Raw genomic sequence first — 20,601 nt, forward strand, 5'->3', positions numbered from 1 at the left:
GACGAATTCTTAACAGTGATGTCGTTTCTTGAAAGGGGCAAGCGAAGAGGTAGAAAAATTGTAGACTGAAAATGAAATCCGTATTAAGTGTGAAAAATGGAAAAGTTCGCTTTAATGTCAAAATGTGGGCTATGTGCCTAAAACTGCTCATGAAAAACGGGCTATCTAGTATTCACTGTGGAAGTAGTTTAAATAATCGCCAGAAAAATGCGTGTGGGTCTATGTTCCACCAATTCTGAAGTAAAATCTGGGCGTTTTACTCGACATTATCATTTTGCACTCAACAGAGATTTTAGAGTCACTCTACAATTGCCGGGATAGCAAATATTTCTGCACCGAAAGAGATAGTTCTATATCACTTGACTTATTATCATACTACACTAAATGTCTGGGCAGCAAGCGTCGTCAACGGAATCGGACACTCACCCTTCTGTTTCCCCTCCGTTTGGCGTTGTCACTGATTCTTAACTTTTTTCATAAATCAGGGCATCGAAAACGTACAAGGACATAAAAAGTAGAAGGGCGTCGCATAGGAAATGTGATTATGAAACTTCAGCTAGGAGACCTCCAACAGGAAGAGAAAAAAAGACACAGGAAATAGTGAAGATAAAAATGTCGTATAATACGAAGTTCAATAGTGTATTAGTTCAGGAATGTAAACACGCCAAGGATAGATTCTTTATATATATATATATATATATATATATATATATAAAAGAAAATTAAAGTGGTAGATTATTCATAAAGGACAGGAGATTCTTAATAATTACATTTACAAAAACTGCGAACTCCCATGTATCATACATATTTTAATATTTTTCGTAAGTGATGTCATACATACAAACGATGTATCCATTGGAGTGACAGTGTTTTCTCCGAGTTATTCTGTGTGAGACACAGCAGATCAATGAAACATGTGTATCTCTGCTTCTTTCGAGTTCTAACAGTGTTCTTCTAACTTGAATGATGTACAATGATCTTTCGTTAAAATATTGTAGTTGATTGTTGTTTATTTTTCTCATTCAACTTTGACAGCAAATATCCCAGTAATTCACCAGATTCTTCGGGGGGCCAATCTTGCGCCGCTCCTACACAGTATCAAATTGTGCATTAATGGAATCCACGATTAAATATAATGAACATTTCTTTTTGCCTGACTTCGATCCGACATTTTGTTTCCGAGTTGTGGCTATTTCTGCATTTTTCCGACAAATTCTCAGCTGCTTATAGCGCTGTAAGAAAGTATTTCCACACCCAGGTTGGTTTACACTTTACATTTTATCCTGATATTAGGAATCGCCTCCCAAATGTAGTCTATGTTGTTTTGAAACACTCTGTACATGATATATAAGAAACTGGAAGCAGTATAATTAGAATTGACTTCAATAAAATCATACGAAGATCGTTCAGAAAGAACTGTTAACCAAGCAAATAAAAATCCCTAATTAATCACTTTTTAATTTTCATCTTGGCATTATATTATCACAAGAAATTACCTTTGAGAAAGCAATGGTGTTGTATTTCTCCCATATATCTCCATGTTAGAAGAAAACAAGAAAGTCGTGAAAATTCAACAAGTAGCACATAATTTTAACAGAAGAAGAAAAGATATTTTCAGATCAAAGGGCACATGTGTATCATAATCACTTCTGCTTAATAATAATCCTTACTCTTTCTGGCTCGAGAAAAATAAAATATTTTACACTACGTTTGATATCAACAGTACAATACATTACAATATCTACTAGTGTAAATTATGAATCTAATTCTGAAATTATATGAATTTACAAGACAATATGACAATCGGAATCTATTTGCTTGATACTAATTTGGTTTACATACCAAACTAACAGAAACAACATTTCTTTACACAGATAACAGCATACTAAACTGTGGCGTTGTTATCAAACATATATTGAAACACAAATGTATTTCTTTTCGTGCCAGAAAAATTAAAGGATTATTCACTTTCTGTTGAAGTCCACGCATTACTTGTTAAACTTCACTCTAAGTCTGAAACCATTTTAAGAAGAGTAAAAAGATACGATGAAAAAAATTGGGTAATCGAGAAAAAATAAAAACATACTAAAGGTCTTCCATGTTATTTCTGTATACCTTATTTCTTTTCTTCCCAATGCTCTTTGCTAATTTGATAATGATCTTATTATTAAAAGAAAATTCAACTACGAACATCAGTATTTTGTTCAAGAAGCACCAGAAATTTTCCGAATATTATTTTGGCAGTGATTATTGCTGGTCTTTTGCGTTAAATTATAACCATCATTAATAAATATTAGTCTAAAATCTTTAGTTTTTATGCATAAAATTTTGAATCTTTAGTGTCAGAATCGACATTTCTATGAAGATACTGGAAGCATGAATAAATTTAGATCCGATATCCAGATTGAGCCACTTTTACTCGACTAATTATAGTAATTTCCTGAATAAACAGCAGCTCCTAATTGATTTTTGTCATGTATGTACAGTCATGTTCAAATAACTTCGAGATTCAGATTTAGCCTGCCTTTCATGAGATCTCTTCAGGCATTTCTTCTGTCGGATTCCTGCATACGAAGATCTATATACTTTCCATTCATTTTAAGTTATTCTTGTAACTCAATGTATAAAAATAACACTGCTTACGAATGCAAGTAAAGAGTTTAAAAGACGAGTGTGTATCTATTATTTTAAAGTCATAAACTTTCACGTCTAGTTCACCTCTAAAATAAATACAACTTTCTGATCGACCCTCGTATTATACTTTTATATTAACAAAAATTATATATAACACACACATATATAATATGTGTTACCACTTTCTTTAAAAGAAGAAAAATTCTGCATCGTTTGTTTTGTAGATTAACCTCTATCCTCAGAGGTACTGTAAGATAACTTTGTTAAGTACGATATTTACATTTTAAGAGCACCATATGGAAAGCAATGTTCCAGGACTAGAAAAAAGGGGGGGAAATAGTAAAAAAGGCACTTGAAATTATTTCACTTCCTACGAAAGATTCCTGGTATATTCGGGAGATTACCTGGTCGATTGACGTGTGGTTTGGTTTGAAAAATTTTTGTAACACGTTGCTTCATGTCCTCCACGCCTTGGCCGACATTTGCTGTAGCTGCAGCCAGACTAATACTGCTCGACCTGCAAGTCACAATACACAAGTTACTATGAACCACAAATGAAAATTCAGAGCAAGTCAGAAATATTGCTACGTGTTCCATTATATCGTTCTCTAAAAGAAAAGATTGATATAGATAAAGAAAGAAAATGTGTTAGCACTGAGTTAATTATACGAGGGCTATTCGAAAAGTAACCTCCGATTGGTTAAGAAAGAAACACCAATGTATATAAGAATTTATTTAAATACACCTGAAAACTACTTCTTTTTTGCTCTATTTTTCAATATAGTTTCCGTAAACATTCAAGCACTTATCATATCTCTACACTAGCTTAGAATTCTATCAGCATAAAATTCTCTCGCTGTGCCTTGAGCCAGCCTGTGACCACATCTTTCAGCTCCTCATCATCACCAAAGCGCTGAGATATGAAATTCATTGGACAGCTCGGAGATTGAGAAACGTCGATTTTCATAAACTTTTCCATTAATTTTCTGAACGAGTTTATCAGTGACCACTGATGGCCTGCCACTCCTCTCTTCGTCATGAATGTTTGTTCGTCCACTTTTAAATGAACGAACTCATTCATGGACAACTTCACTCATCACACTTGGTCCATACACGGCACAAAGTTTCCGATGAAAAGCCGAAGCCAAATACTGTTTTGTCGTAAGAAAACGTGCAACAGCTTGCACTGTGCACTTGGCGGGGTTTTCTATTGGAGCACGCATTTTGAGACACTACAAAAATGGAACTAGTATTCAGACAACCTTCACTCTATCACTGCTGGATGCAGAGTGATCTACCGCGCACATCTGTGCAAAGATGGTAGCGCTGCCCCCACTAGTTCACGCACAGTGACCAATCGGAGGTTACTTTCCGAACGCGTCTAGTAGGGAAGTGTGAAACCGGGGTTGGATTCCCTGTTCTATGCTGTTTCAGTATATTCAATCAATTGTATATTCATAGTAGCTGTAAAAACCAGTATTCTCCTCTCAACACTTCAGATGACTATTAAAAACTTAGCTCAATGCTAACATTTCACTTACTTTCAAAATATCTTACATACACTTTGCATTTATTATGTTTACATAATCACATGTTCTCAATTAGTTAACGCTAGTCAAATATCACACAACATTGGTTTTTAACTTTTACATTAACACAACATTGTGCTACGTTGACACTATCTAACCCACCGGAAACAGACCAGTGACATGTAAAACGCAAGCGTTAAAAGCCAAAAATATGAAACACATTTTATTTCGCTGCTTTAAAATATCCTCTATTTACGTTTGCACTATCCCTCTCCGCACTTATCTGTAATTGTATTAGCAACAGTTAGGCAATTCAGTTATGTGTTAGTTATGCGCAACAAGTCAACAATAACTGACACTTCCCCTAAGCATTACTATAAACACGTGGGAACAGAATAATTTTGGCCTAATAAAGTTATTGCAGTTGCCACCGCAGCGGCTTACCGCGGAGAACAAAAACGCAATTTCCAAATCCATTGTGGGCATAGGAGGACATAAGGACAATGCAGGGGTCTTATCGTACGGATTAGCAGTATTTCCGTAACGAACTTAGCAGCAGCCAAGAAATATGGACTTATTATTCTACCAATTATGGAAATTACTTTGTAAATAGTAAATACGGCTTATGGAACGTTATATTGTAACTGGTACTAGTGCATGAAGAATAGAAACTCAATTTCAAATCACAATAAGTACACTATACTTGGTTCTTATATGCATGATTTTAAGGAAATTAGTTAATAATGATTATTTTTTATAGGGTGTGCCAAAAGTGACCAAAGTGGGAGATGGATAAGATTGAAGTTCGCAGTATGATAAAGTTCCTGCATTTGAAGGGTGATAATGCCAGACAAATTCATAACGAGATGCAGGCCTGTGCATAGCGATGATTTTCCATCTTATAACACTATTATAAAATAGAAAAGGAAATTCCAAACTGGTCATATGTTCCTCATAGACGACCCAAGATCTGGAACACCATCCCTCATGGACGATGCGGCCACTGTGAAGCAAGTGGAGTGTCTAATCCTCAAAAAGACAGATGTGTAACCATCAAAACGATTATGAATGAGACTGGTCTGTTATGGTAGTGTGTGGAAAATTATCTATGACGAACTTCACATGTCTAAGGCATTTGAGCACTGGGTTCCTCGTTTGCTGACACCTTTTCAGAAGCACCAGCTCATTCATCTCACCAGAAGTACCAACGATGTCGACAAAGCATGGGCGTGTGCCTTCCAGGTATTGCAGTATCTGCCTTATTCTCTCGATCTCGCACCCAATGACTTTTTCTTGTTATCTCAAATGAAGAATCTGTTGCGTGGTCGCCATTTTGACAACACAGATGATATCATTCAAAAATTGGAAGTTGGAAGAGTGGTTTAAAGCACAATATGCAGACTTCTACAATGACGGTATTCGTAAAGTGAAGGAACGCTGCGAGAAATGTGTAAATCTGGGTGATGACTACATAAAGAGGGGTTAACAACTACAAACCACAACAATCCCTGTATTCTAAGTTTTTCACTATGATAATTAAAACTGTACGCTACTCCCTCGTACTTTCCTTTCCAGAGTCAAGTCTTCGTTGATGTTGGCCTTAGTGTTTCTACTCGTCGAAACAGGTAAGCATTATCAACTTTACATATATACTTATAGGAAGACACCATTAAATTAATCTTCACATATTGCTAACATATAGGTATACGTGCATTTTGCTTTCCAAACCAAGATCATTAGATACCAATAGCTGAGATTTTTAAGGAATGCTAGATTAGCTCTTAGTGTACCTTATAATCAACCAAACGCAATGACGATAACATGCAGAAATTTACCGGGAAGAAATGGATAATTTGCTCGTCTATGTGCTTAATAATATGTAAGGAGAGCGGAAATTGTATTTATTTTTTTATATATATAAGCGGTTATAAACATGGATCTATTTGGCAAGCGGATGGAACTATTTGGTGCAAGATAATGCATGGTTGGATTGGGGAAAGTAATGAGCATTTGTATTCTGAACATGGCTGAAGGTGTACAGAGGCGTTCAAGTTAGTATTCTTACGCACAAACGAGAAATTATTAATTTTAACAAAATGGATCCAAACTTATGTAACCTTAAGCTAACCCGACTCTACCCTATCCTACTTATCTCTACCTTACTCTACTCTACTCTACTCTACCCTACTCTACTATACCCTTTTAAAACAGCCCTACTTATCGACGCGCAGCTGGAACGTTTTTGTAAAGTTTACCTTAGATTTCTTTCCGTAACTTTTTTTTGGGGGGGGGGGAGTTCATCTGAGGAGCAGAACTGGGAAGTGAGTCCTAAAACCCAACTTGTGTAGTGAATATGATATAAATTGTTTTATAATTATTTGCTGTTTATTGTTTACCTAACACCCAGAAAGTGAAATAATTGCTGAATGAGGATAGACTTCCCTGCAAGATAAAGGAACGAAACACAAAATTAGTAAACTTAAAGTGAAAATTGATGATTTTTAAGGCTCGGTTCAGACGTGCAGAAAAGTCTGTTGCGGGCCCGCAACAGACTCGCAGCAGACTCGTGCGGGCGTCAAAGATCAACCAGTTCAGACGTGCAGAAAAATCTGCTGCGGGCCCGCAGCAGACTCGTGCGGGCGTCTCAGCCCAACCACTTCACATAGACATAGAAAACAGCTCGTTTTATTTTCAGCTGCAGTTGAATGAAGATGGAAATTGAAAGAAGAAAACGTGCTGTTTTTTTTTAATACTTAGCCAATAAAATCCTATGGAAGAAACAGAGACGATACTGGGTTCATCCGTATGTAAGCTCACGACTGCTTAAAGGTGGATTTTCTTCCATGTTTATTGATTTGCGCAATGACGAAGAAAAGACCTTTAATTATTTTCGCATGAGCATCACTTCATTTGATGAACTCTTATCGAAAATAAGTGATAAAATTACAGCAGAAGATACTTTCATGAGACTTGCGATACCACCAATTGAAATGTTGGCTGTTACATTAATGAGTTGATTTTGATTTTTAACATCCCGTTCAGCAGCGAGGCTATATGAGACGTGGACCTACTGATTAACGTGGAATCCGAACCACATGAGCTCCCGACGAGAATCAAACCCGCGCCTCCCACGCCAAAGGCGGGTACGCTAACCGCTTAGCCACGGAGGAGCTCTGGGTGTTACATTAAGGTAAGTTAATTATGTTAACTAATTATCGTTTGTAAGAGCACAGAAAGTTAAACATTCGGAGACCTATTCATAGACATTTTCAGACGTTATTAGCGGCCACTGGCGTAGTTTAACAATTGCGTGACTAATTTCGATTTTTTGATATAGTTGGTGGCTTTAAATTAAAAATGAGACATTTATTTGAGACTTCCCGAATATCCCGCTCAAGAGAGGGCGTTTCAATAGTAAAATTTCCCTTTATTTATTCACAAATTACCGAATGTGAGGATTAGCTTCAGTTAGAGATGTAAAATTCGGCATGTAAACTCATATTAAAAATAATGGAGCACAGGTTTCAGTGTCTTTAAAAATTTTCTCTTGAAGGGGAGATGGGAGATTTCTATAGTAGTGGGGCCCGGTGGCTCAGTGATAGTGTTCACATCTGGTTCGATCCCCGCTTGCGTCAAATGAGCTTTGTGGTGCGAGAAGCACCGTGTGTGTGAGTTTTCTCGGGGTTCTCCCGTTTCCTCCCACTTTATTCATTCCACCATTTCATTCATTTATCATCATCATCATTATTTCCTTTAGCCTACCCGGTATAATCGTACGACGTAAAACTCAAGGATTCCATTTCATTCCTATAATAGTGACATTTCCCGTTATATATTGAGAAAGTATAGGACTCGCTTAGATTGGAGATGTGAAATTCTTAATGTGAACTCTTAAATAAAAATAATGGATTTAGTGTTTCCGAACAATCCATTTCTAAGGTGAGAAAAAGGAAACATTTTTATAATTGTGACACTTAACGATAGAAGGTTCTGAGGAAATCCCCAATACGTGTAGCACACCAAAAGGAGGCAACGCAGCAAACGGATGCAGAAACAGATGGGCTGATTATTTTGTAAGCGACATAGGTAGGGTTCCATGGCAAGATAACTTTGTTTAAGTTGTTCTTTATGTAAGAAAACATTCAGTTGTTATCTCTAGAATAGCAACGACATGCACAATATTATCAATTGCACGAGAAACAAAAATATTTCTGTTACATCTCGAGCATGCTTTTTATATTTTTTAACCACATGAGTATCCTGATGTTCAACAATTTTCGTGTTAACTCTATTTTTTTTTAATTCAGTACATTAACAAATAAAGACAACAATTGTCAGCCGAAAAACGATCTTTTTTTCTTTCTTTTCTGTTCTGCTATTATGTTGGTGGTTGTTTTGGACTTCAGCGTCCCTTTTGAGCACAGAAGCTATATAATAAGTGACCTCGACCCAAGAGCGCCAATGTTGTGGTTTTCAAGGGGGAGGGGGCAAATATAAGCGACTTTTCAAATATAGTTTCATTTTTTGGTGCAACTAATGTAAAAACTCTATTGGGTTTTCGATATTCCCAAGTACAATTTCCTCTTAGTGGGGGGGCGAATGCCCCACCTTGCCCCCCCTGATGGGCGCCCTTGCCTCGACCTAAAGTATAATGCAACGTACGTTATAAACAGTCGGTTCATTCCGGAGTGAGTGACAAGAAATCTCATCAAAGAAACTGCATTAATAATAAAGGCTTGTTCTCCAAGTGTATTTGTTGTCTATTGTTATCACAAAAAAAAAAAAAAAAAAAAAAAAAGTATTCATAGCCTCGCTGCTGAAAAGGGACGCTAAACGAAAATCAAATGTAAATACTACGTGAATATTAGATTTTCTACATTGAAAAGTAATAATAATAGCTACATACCAATGCTGTTTTTTTTTCTTCTTCTGTTTTTTCTTTGAATTTCTCACATAAGGTTTCACACACCTTATTCCATGCATCCCGTTTTTTATTTCTATCTCTATACATTTCGCACTTTAAATTCCATATATCGGGATATTTTTGTATTTCGTTAATGAACAGTTCTATGTCCATCCAGTTCTTCGCTTTCCATTTCTGCGGGCGCGGGAAAGTCTGCACGTGTGGCTTGACTCATTGCCAGCAATGGTTTTCCGGCCCGCAACACCTGTGCGGACACGCTGCGAGCCAGCAGTCCCCGCAACTCAATTTTCGCCCGTTGCGGGCCCGCAGCAGAGTCGTGCGGGAAAGTCTGCACGTGTGGCATGAATGATAAGAACCAATGTATTTCCGGCTCGCGCGGGTCCGCAACAGAAAACTCTGTTGCGGGCCCGCAACAGACTTTTCTGCACGTCTGAACCGAGACTTAAATGTTCGTAGCTTTTATTACGCTTTTGGTCGAAAGGCAGGCGGATGACCAACTTCGGAATAGGTGCCTACTTTTTTTTTCCGTCATACTGAAACTATATTTTGGAACTTTAAACTGTAAAATCCTCTTTCCACAGTAAAAGTTTTAATGTACTATTAAATATGATGACCTTAAATAGTAACCATAAATACAAGGTTTCATAAAATATCAATCAGATACTATCGTCAGTCTAGTGACCAATTAGGCTTAAGGAAAAAACATTTCTTCTTCAAAGAGACTCAACTCTTAGCTCCCGGCGTAAGCATATGGGAGCTTATATAGTACGTTTCACTCCAGGTATCTGTACATATGTAGTAGTTTATTCTCGGCTTCCAAAAGCATGTAACGTCACATATTATAATGGAATCTAGGTATTATAGGGTTTAGAAGAAAAGTAATTGTGGTTCTAAAATAAAAATATCTAAATAATGAAAGAAGAGATGAAGATAATATGGCTTCATGATACAGAAAGATAGAGAGAAAATAGAAAAGCAAAAGGACGAAGAATGTCAGAAGATACACTTATGTGAATAATGCTCCTTGAAAATTATTATAAAGCACATGAGCATCATTAATATACCTACCCATTTTAAAGTCATCATTTAACGAAAATCAAACTCTCAGCATTTTTGTAAGATCATAATTTCTTAACAATCTGTTTTCTAATCCCTGTTTATTAGAGCTCTATTGTTCCATGTCGTACATTACAAGATTCCCAGGAATTTATTCCAACATTCTACAAGATGTAACCAAAAAATACAGTGAATGCAGTTACACAGTACCATCTACAATGCTGTATCTATTTCTACTAGTAAGCCCGGTAACCTAAATTTTTGGTAAAGCCAGTGTCAAGGTTGAACGAGTTATGACATATTAGTTGACTTTCAGAGGCATGAGAATGAGGACGTGTTAAGAGTATGTCACGCGCCAACATTAAGTTTTGTTCTAAGCGTCAATAAAGTGCCAAAAAAAAGCTCACGAAATGTCAAAATCAGTGTATGGCGATGAAACGGTGACATTGAAGACTGCTTACAAGTAGTATGAAGAGTTCAAAGGCGGCAAGGAGTGGACTGAAAAAGAGCAATGTTCGAGACGTCCTTCGACTTCAAAAACAAGAAGAAAACGTGCTTAAAGTGGCACAAATTATTTGTTCAATGACGCAAATGATTATTCAGAAGCTTTCCGAAGAACTAAACATCTCGTATGGGTCCGTGAAAAGCACTCTAGCCGCCGATTAAATGGGCAAATGGCTTTCTTCTTCACCACGAAAACGCGCAGTGTCAAACTTTGCTTTTGATCCGTGAGTTTTTGGCCGAAAAATATTCGTATCTGTCCACATTCGCTGTGCTCCCCAGATATAGCATCATGCGACTTCTGGCTCTTCCCAAAAATTAAAACCATGCTAAAAGGAAAACGTTTTATTACCACTCCTGACATGGAGAGGGCTACGACAGAGCAGCTGAACACCCTTCGAAAAGAAGCCTTCCAGAAATGCTTCCAGTCATGGATTCAACGTTGTGGAATAAGTGCATTGCTAGCCAAAGACAACACTTTGAAGGAGATTAAATCAAATTCCTTGTAAGCTTATTATTTTGTTTCTAATAAAATTATTCACCTATTTTTTTTTTTATCACACCTCGTATTTCTGTCTTTATCTACATATGAAGGGTAAGGGGGAAAAAACAAGGAATGTCCATGTATGTGCTTTTTCGGGTGCTTTGCCCTATCTGTTAGTGACTCTTGCTACTATTTGACTGTACATGCCATGCATGAGCAGATGTAGAAATGTACATGTAAAATGGGCAAAAGATTTAACTAACCCTATTCTTCTTAAGCGGTTTTCAATATTAAAACGCCGTTTTCTCGAAAATGCAGTTTTGTGACATTCCTTCTTTTTTCCCCTTACCTAGTTAATTTTTAGGTACTGAAGATTTCTACCTTTCTGTTGAGCGAGGCATTTCCACACGGCATTCTGCTTCTCTTATCATAGCAAGAACTGATTCATGATGAACAGGCATTAATTGACTACTCACAACCTCCAAACTTCTGCAAGAAAAAAAAATGGCACTTTAGTCAAAGAATGTTAGTGAGTATATTTCTCATTATTTGCATCCAAAGAGCATATGAAACATTATAAAAGAGAAGTGAAACGACTGTGGGAAAACTAAAAAATAAGAAAAGAAAAAAAAAAAGAAAGAAACAATGATTTCATTTTATTTTAAGCAACTTCTACTAATAATATAAAACTATTTTATTTTAGGTCTCTTCTGTTCTTCTCTGGAATCAATTTATTTTCTTCTTATATTTATTCGCTGGGACTGCTGTGAATTTCTGGGCAAATACAATTTCAAACATAGATGTTCATTTTCTTCTGACCTCACTCACCCTCACCCTCACAGTGGCAGTTGGCCCTCGCACTTGTTCACCCTCTCCCTCGCAAAGGGAGTTGTCTATCGCCCTCGCTCATTCTCGCCCTCGCAGTGGCAGTTGGTCCTAGCTCTCGTTCACCCTCTCCTTCGCGAAGGGAGTTGTCTTATCGCTCTCGCTCATCCCTTCCCTCGTTGGAAATTTGTTCTCGCCCTCGCAGTGGCAGTTGGCCCTCGCCCTCGCGAATGAAGCTGTCCATCACCCTCGCGCACCTCGCCACGGCAGCAGCAGTTAGCTCTCGCCCTCGTATTGGAAATTTGTCCTCGCCTTCGCAATGACAGTTGGCCCTCGTCCTCGTGAAGAGAGTTGTCCATCGTCCCCACGCACCCTTGCCATCGCGAAGGGAGTTGTCATCGAGTAGATAGAATGTGGTAATTAATAGTGTGTTTCTTTTAATAAACAGTAAGTTCGGGATTTCCAACTCAAGACATTGCCACATTAACTTGTCTGTGTGAGAAGCAAGGCGTTCTCTCCCCTCCCCCAAGTTGCGGGACTGAACTTGAATTTAAACGTCATCCGAAGTGACACTGTTCATCTCAGAAACCCCAAAAACTATGGATTTGACATTAATATCGGTCGTTTTCGATAATTTTTATGTATCTTTCCCTCCCCTTCCCCTAAGTTGCACTGTTAAAGTAAAATGATAAAAAAACATCCCAGGCCCGAACCTCATCTTTGTTGGAAATTTGATCGTAATCGGTCCGGTGGTTCAAGAGGTACAAAGTCACAAACACAGTCACTCTCATTTACACTTCAATATAAGATAATAATACTGTAGAATTTCAATAATTATGAATAAGGCTCATGACAAAGTCGAAAGTTCACAAATTTGTTAATCCTTTTCAATAAACAGAATTCACAAATATGCGAGTCATTCTCTACATACTTTACATTAAGAGCAATTACACTGAGAAATACACGTTTTTCCAGAGGTCTCGGATAATTGTGTCCACTAGCATAGCGATGTCAATACATTTAAGTCTACTTAAAAAAATTATGAAAAATAACTAACCTGAGTCCTGGTAACAATGCTGTGCTCACCGACTGTCTGGATAAACTGCAATGCACGGCAGCAGAAAATGCTTCAACTAATGCAACAGCCAAATCAAGCTTTCGCGTTTGGCTTAATATGTGGCAGGTTTGAGCAGCTATTGCACTTAAGTGTGGAAGAATAACTGAAAAAGCAAAGAACTATATATTTTACAGGAATAAAACCTTACACCCTACTTAGTAATAAAAGAAAATTCCACAAATTTAAGTTTTATACGAGATATATCCTACACCATAAGAATAAATAGTGACTTCTGTTAATATACTTAACCAAAAAACTATGAATCAAATCTCCACTGAAAGTTTGAATCAAAGCTTCACTTAGAGTTTCAGTAAACAGTGCCTTTTTTTTCATTATATATAACAATAAAATAGCATCAACACAGAACATTAACATAAGGTTCGCCGGTAAAAAGACTTCCAAATAAAAGCTTTTCTGTCTATCTCAGAATTATTTATTTATTTTCAAAATAAGCTTCTCCACCTGATACTACGTAAGACCAACAGTAAAAGAAATCGAAGAGCAACCATAAATTTTAAATGATTATATCAGTTGCTATATACAGGTGGTAGAGTTGCATATATGTGTCCAACTTCTAACACCCATCCATGCGACAACATCGATCGCACCGGGTTGCCTGAAGGCGACCCGGCCTGAAGTACGAGCCTGCAGTAGTGTTTCGCTATCGAAAGTGCATGGTATGTGCATCACGGCTTCCAAAATGAACACGTTTTAAGAAGAACATATCGTGACATTTTTGCACGACACGCCAAGTTCTATGTGTGGTTTAAAAAAGAAAAAAAAAATGAATGCACCATGGGATCGACAACTATTAAGAACACAATTAAGCGATATAAAAACCAAGAAATTCCAGCTGTTAATTCACCCACCAAGGAGGTGTCGAATCCGACCGTGCAGTGTAGTGACTTTATATGTGTTTCAAAAGTTACGTGAAATACCCCTCCAGAAAAATTTCCTAGCTACATATGTGATAGTCACACGACTACATATACATCAGAGAAATGTAAATCGCCCCCTGCGAGATAAATTAAATCTCCGAATGGCATTTACGGGCCGGGGACATTACCTAACAGATGTTCACCGTTGGGGGAGAAAAAAACTGCAGACGCACCTTCGAGCACCACTTATCCGGGAAACAAGTTGAAGTTCGTTGCTACGCCGGATGAAACTTGGATTTATCTACTTGATTATAGTAAAATTCGCGCCGTAACTAAACTTCGGCTGAACAAAAATTCTGTCCAAAATTGATCCGTCGTCGCAAGGCAACTTTCTTCAAAGGATTTATGGTCGTCGCGGGATACTGCTATAATGGACGGTTCACTATTCGTCAGGTACCGAAAAGCTTTGCATATTGACACCTACTTATACAAAAGACCTGCCTTGTCTGTATGGAAATGCAATAAATCAAGTTCGTTTGCACCAACACAAAGTCTGATCTTATACATATTTTCTAATCACAATTTCTGAAATGAAAGCAAATAATCATCGATCATTCCAAGGCTGTCCTGCTTGAGAACATCACCCGATGCTAGCCAGTAGGTAGCCGAATGGCCAGGTAATGAACAGTGTTGATTGCTTTAGCAGAGAGAAACGAGGAGATGACTAAGCACTTCAATCATAGTTTAATCTGGACCGGACAGAACATGATTAGCACCCAACTACAGTGGGAAAGTACATTAAGCACATTCAGAGCTCAGGGACAAAATACTTAAAACTATAAAAATGTGTGTTGCCTATGTTAAACGGCGATCAAAGACAATAACTATATATCGAACTATATCAATTAGTTATTTACCTTCTTCTCTGAACCACATTTCACACCTCGTTACGATTTGGCCCAGAACATTTACTAACTGGAGTAGCATTGTATGACTGTCCTGGTTTGTTGGATCAGCAAGGAAACTCTGGAACTGCATATAGGTTTTATCTTGGACCTAAAAATGTAAATAAAATTGGTTACTGTAGAGTTTGTAAGGTAACTATTCAAATATATCTATATCCCACAATTATGTCCTTCAGGTTAAGGTTAAAGGAAACGAATGATTAATAAAATTAAATGACAGAAATAATTGGTAAAATGAAAATGTAGGAGAAAATGGGAGTACCACGTAGAGACCTGCACGGGCCGAATTTTTCGGCCCGAGCCCAATCCAGCCTGAACGTACCTAGGCCCGGCCCGGCCCGATAAGTTTTTCAAAATTCTTGGCCCAAGCCCGGCCCAGGCCCGATAAATTTTAAAAGTTTTTGGCCCGACCCCGGCCCGATAATTTTTTTTAAAAAAATTAGCTCAAGCCCGAATCTTTCTCAAAATTTAGTACTAAATTTCACCTAACCCTCAGAAACATTTTCTAAACTCTGGTTCACAACCTGACGCTTGTCTCCCGAATGGTACCCTTGCCTCCTAGAACTTTGCCTGTCACCGAGAGAACAAAAACTCCGTTCCCTGTAACAAAAATCTAACTTAATTGATTTTTAGCATAAAGTGAAGATGGCAATATTGTTTAGCGACAGGAAAAACATTCCCACCTCTTCTTTTTATATTTTGAGTTCAGTGAAGGTCAAGGTCAGAGCTCAATTTACCGCATAATGCCTGCAATCCTCTATAGTGAGAATGGAGACGCTAAGCAACACAAACTGTAAATAGCTATTGCATTCTTTGTAACATTTTTCACGGACACACTTCTTCAACGTTTGGCTTTATTCCAATTATCGTTTAACGAAAGTTAATAATTATTAAAGAATTGCAATTGATCGGCCCCAGCCCGGCCCGGCCCAAAGAAACAACAGAATCAGCCCGCCCAAGCCCGGCCCGTGTAGGTCTCTAGTACCATGACAAAATCAAAGAACATGATGTCCACTACAAACTTACTTGGCCTCCGATTAAACCAGACATCTCACGCCAGAAGTTACCAATAATTACGACGGTCATTCAACAACTAATGCCTCCAAGCCCATTACTTGGCCAATAGTACTGCAAACATTCTGAACCGTTTATCATTAATGCACTGATGTTTAAGCTATAGAATGTCACTTACTTCACGTTCCTATCTCTTCTCGTTCCAGAGTAATGGACCAATCCATGGCATCCAGTGGTGCCGTCCGGTTGAAACAGTGGGCTGTTATTGAATTACTGACTGCGGAAGGCTTGCACCCAGAAACATTCGTCGCTGGCGACGATCCGTAGATACACCATTACGACACGGAAACGAAGCGTCAGTCGATGGAGTACCGTCACACGTCCTCTGTCTTAAGGGCCAACGCTACAGTTGTGACGTGGAAGTAGAAGCAGCAATTCGGCAATTGTGTCACCAGTAACCACCACAATTCTTCGCCGACGAAAGGAAAAATCTTTCTACGAACTGGCGCAAGTGTGTTTACCGTAATGGGGACTATATTGAAAAATGATGCTACCATTTGTAGCTGACATTGCAAGCTTTCCACTGCATCGGTGCTATTTGTCAAATACAAATAAAGGTATTACCTTGGAGGCATTACTTTTTGAATCACCCTCGTATGCAAGTGTATCTACTAAAATATGTATTTATGATATTTAAAAAAAAAAAAAAAACTACAAATGGTGACACTCCTTGAGGCAAGATCAGTGTATGGTTTGTTTATTAATAATTCTGAAAATTATTGATTTTTATCTTGTTTTCTTTTCCATTTTGAAAAACGAGAATTATTCATTGGAGTTCTTTAAGTAATGATCTTGTTAATAATCATTGTTGAATTGAGCTGACAGAAATTTATTGCTTGAATTAACTCCTTGTCCGCTCTCCTAATACAGGGCGCTTTAAAAAAAATTACAATTTTGTAAATTCACATATATTTACTCAGACTATTTACAGAGCTGGCTTTCGTGTCGTTTTGTAGCAAAAGGGATCAAGTTTCGATTCACGTAGTGCGTGATACCGAACAGCACCATCACAAGTGCTATTATGCTGCCAAAATGTCTTGAGCCATGGCAAAAATGCGAAATAAAGCTCACACCCTTACACACCTACGCGTTGAGCCAATAAGGGTTCAGCTGTTGCTAAGCGAGAGAAAGAGAGTGGAATTCCTTCAGCCGATAGCAGCGCTTGCTACGGAAGACTAGGGATCAAGTCAATGTAGCATATCTTTAGTGACATTGTAACCAAAATGGCTGCTTTCACAGGTCCAGAGCACATGCTGTGTATTTTAGTTTGAAAATCAAAGTCTGCGACAACTGTGCAACGGAATTTTCTTATTGAATATGGCAAAGATACTCCCAGTAGAATTAAGTAGTCTGAATGACATACGTGTTGCACAGTCTCTTTCACTGAGTTCAGAGCAAGAATTGAAATGAAATGAAATGAAATTTCTGAGTTTTACGTCCCACGGTTATGCCGGTTAGGCTAAAGAAGACGGTGATGATGAGTAATGAATGAAATGGTGGAATGAAGAAAGTGGGAGGAAACGGGAGAACCCCGAGAAAACCCACGCACACGGTGTTTGTCCACAAACTTCACAAAGTTCACTTGGCGGGAGCAGGGTTTGAACCCGAAACCCCTAGCACCAGAGGTGAACGCTCTACCACTGAGTCACCGCGGTCCCAGAGCAAGAATTATCTACGCCACAGTTGAAGAAGTTATGCCTGACATGCTGCTGCGGATTTGGCTCTACACAATTACCAATGGCAATCACATTGAAAGTAACTAATTCTACGGAAAAAAAGTTTATCTATTTTGCTACAAAATGACAGCTATGTAAATAGTCTTTGTAATAAATTTACAAAGCAGTATTTTTTAAGCACCCTATAACTTACAAGTTATATATGCGTCGTCACTGTTACAAGTATGTGTTTCACTATTACTAATTGCGTCAATGTTAGGACAATGTGAGTCACTGTTCGGCGTAAGTGCTTCATCGTTAATAATTGCGTCAATGTTAGGACAATGTGAGTCACTGTTAGGCGTAAGTGCTTCATCGTTAATAATTGCGTCAATGTTAGGACAATGTGAGTCACTGTTAGGCGTAAGTGCTTCATCGTTAATAATTGCGTTAATGTTAGGACAATGTGAGTCACTGTTAGGCGTAAGTGCTTCATCGTTAATAATTGCGTTAATGTTAGGACAATGTGAGTCACTGTTAGGCGTAAGTGCTTCATCGTTAATAATTGCGTTAATGTTAGGACAATGTGAGTCACTGTTAGGCGTAAGTGCTTCATCGTTAATAATTGCGTCAATGTTAGGACAATGTGAATCACTGTTAGGCGTAAGTGCTTTATAATTAATAATTGCGTTAATGTTAGAAGCAGGTAAATCACCGTTAGGAGTAGGTTTTCAATGTTAGACGACCGACAACAACAGATACAATCTGCTTCTTAACGGTGTATGTTTTTGTATATACCGGACATAAATAAACAATCTGTTTCGTCAGAACAGAAACTGTGAAATATTATCGGCAATTTAAAATATTTAAACCAAGAATAGTGATTTAAGTGTGGACATAACCACAGAATCACAGTAAAGAATAAAGAGATGATTTACAGAACCTCTGCCAGCTCCGTTGAATTTCAGCTGCGGTTACATCTTTCGCCTACAGAAATCGAATAATTCAGTGGACTTCTTCGTGACACCAATTTTCACATCGAGTTGCCATTTGTGTTTATGTACAACTAGCACTGTAGGTGCCGGGTGCCTGAAACTCTGCACAATTGCCAACTCCATGTATTACAATTACCGCACACTCCTCATTCCTCTATAACAGACGAAACTTCAGAAACATCGGCCTTGTAATTAGTTTCTGATCCTTTCTCATAACAAGAAGAGACGAGTGGGGAATGAGAGAGAAGAGGAACAACCATGCTTGTAGAGATATCTAAGAAGTTCAAAAAAATGCAGTGGTGTGACCATCAAATGAGAAGAACAAACGACTACGTAGTCAGAAGAGTGATGACAGGGAAATGGATGTGAATATAGGTAGAGGGCGACAAAGAGGGAAATGCATACATATGGTTAAGAATGGCATTAAAGAGACAGGTTTAGCAAGGGAAGGATTCCGGGATAGAGCTTTATGGAGAAGATTTAACAGAAACGTCGACCTCATATAAGTGGAAAAAGACTGTAAGATGAAAAAGAACGAACGAACGACATACTTTTAAGTGCCATTAATATTAGCAGTACACTCTTTTCCCAAAAATTATACATGCTAATTTACCCTCCAGCATTTTATTATGTTTAGCTCGACGCCATCTATTGATTGATATGTGTCTCATCTTTGAACAATATTATAGACAAACAAAAAATTTAAAGTTTAAGCGTTAAAAATATTATAATTCAACAAAAATTAACAGAGAACAATATTATATAAAGGTAATCAAGAAAGTTCTGTCGCTTTCTGTGGAGGTCTGTGTTCCATTGGCCCTCACGCAGTGAGTTGAATGCGAATGAACATAAGGCGAAGGTCAGTTGTTGGTGTGGGTATATCCAACATACTAACTGGTTGTGGTAGTTTAGTTGCACTGTGAACTTGCGTAAGGACAGAGTGAAAATGGGACCTCCATACAGCGTATAAGGGCGTGTATGCTGTACGAGTTCAAACTGGGCTCAAACGCCGCTGTAGCGGAGCGGAAAATATATGCCAGGCCTTTGGTGAGAGTGTCGTGACTACATGGACAGTGCAGCGGTGGTTTAGTAAGTTTAAGGACAGTGACGAAACGCTCAAAGACGCACCACGTGCCGGAAAACCAAGGCACGTGTGTGCACGTAGTATGTACAAAATGAAGATCTTCAGGCAACAATTGAGGCAAACAGTGACCAGACATGTGAGGAACTGGGACTACAATTTAGTGTGAGTGGAGAAACCATTCGGCAGCACCTCCATAAACTTGGGAAGCACTACAACTTGGGTCGATGGGTCCCACATAATTTGACTCCGGGCTAGAAGGCAATGCGAGCAGACACCTGTGTTTCTTTGCTGTCTCATCTGAGGAAGGAGCCATTTCTGGACAGGGTGTTGACATGTGATGAGAAGTGGGTCCTGTACGAAGCCCCACTACGCCGTCATCATTGGTTAGCGTCCCATGAACCGGTTTCAAAACAGCTGAAACCAGCACTGCACCAGAAGAAGGTCCTCCTATGTGTTTGGTGGACTGCTCGCGGCATCATGCATTGGGAACCAACTGGTAAAAGCACCAATGCGATTGTGTACTGTCAGTAGTTGAGCCATGTTGAAGAAACACTCAAAACTCTGGAGTCGGCATTTCTGAATCGCAAAGGAGTCCTCTTGTTACAGGATAACAGTAAACCCCACGTGGCTAGGATGACCCGGGACACCATTCTACGCCTTGGATGGGAAACAATATTGCATCCGCCACTCTCCCCGGACGTAGCGCCGTCCGATTATCACCTGTTCCATTCCTTGGATAATCACCTTTAAATCCCTAGTAGAGATGCAAAATGCATTTGATACCTTCTTCGCTTCACGGCCCACCAAGTTCTATCGTGATGGAATCCATGGCCTTCCAGAACGTTGGGGACTAGTTTTGATCTTTTAGATACGTCTTAGG

At 38.5% G+C, this 20,601-nt stretch overlaps 1 protein-coding gene across 1 annotated transcript in view; it reads right to left on the reverse strand.

Annotated features, from left to right (window-relative positions):
- Window positions 1-1,301: 1,301 nt before the first annotated feature.
- The window catches only part of LOC145675606 (RAB11-binding protein RELCH homolog), a 107,921-nt gene continuing 88,621 nt past the window's right edge, over window positions 1,302-20,601 (reverse strand). The window contains exons 19-22 of the mRNA XM_081746142.1: window positions 14,866-15,004; window positions 13,011-13,173; window positions 11,510-11,617; window positions 1,302-3,151 (exon numbers count right to left, since the gene is read on the reverse strand). Of these exons, the coding sequence (XP_081602268.1) occupies window positions 2,998-3,151; window positions 11,510-11,617; window positions 13,011-13,173; window positions 14,866-15,004 (564 nt within the window). The 3' untranslated portion in view covers window positions 1,302-2,997. The remainder of the gene's footprint in view (window positions 3,152-11,509; window positions 11,618-13,010; window positions 13,174-14,865; window positions 15,005-20,601) is intronic.

This window comes from Thermobia domestica, chromosome 18, assembly GCF_964235325.1.
Source record: "Thermobia domestica chromosome 18, izTheDome1.hap1.1, whole genome shotgun sequence".
Classification (NCBI taxonomy): domain Eukaryota; kingdom Metazoa; phylum Arthropoda; class Insecta; order Zygentoma; family Lepismatidae; genus Thermobia; species Thermobia domestica.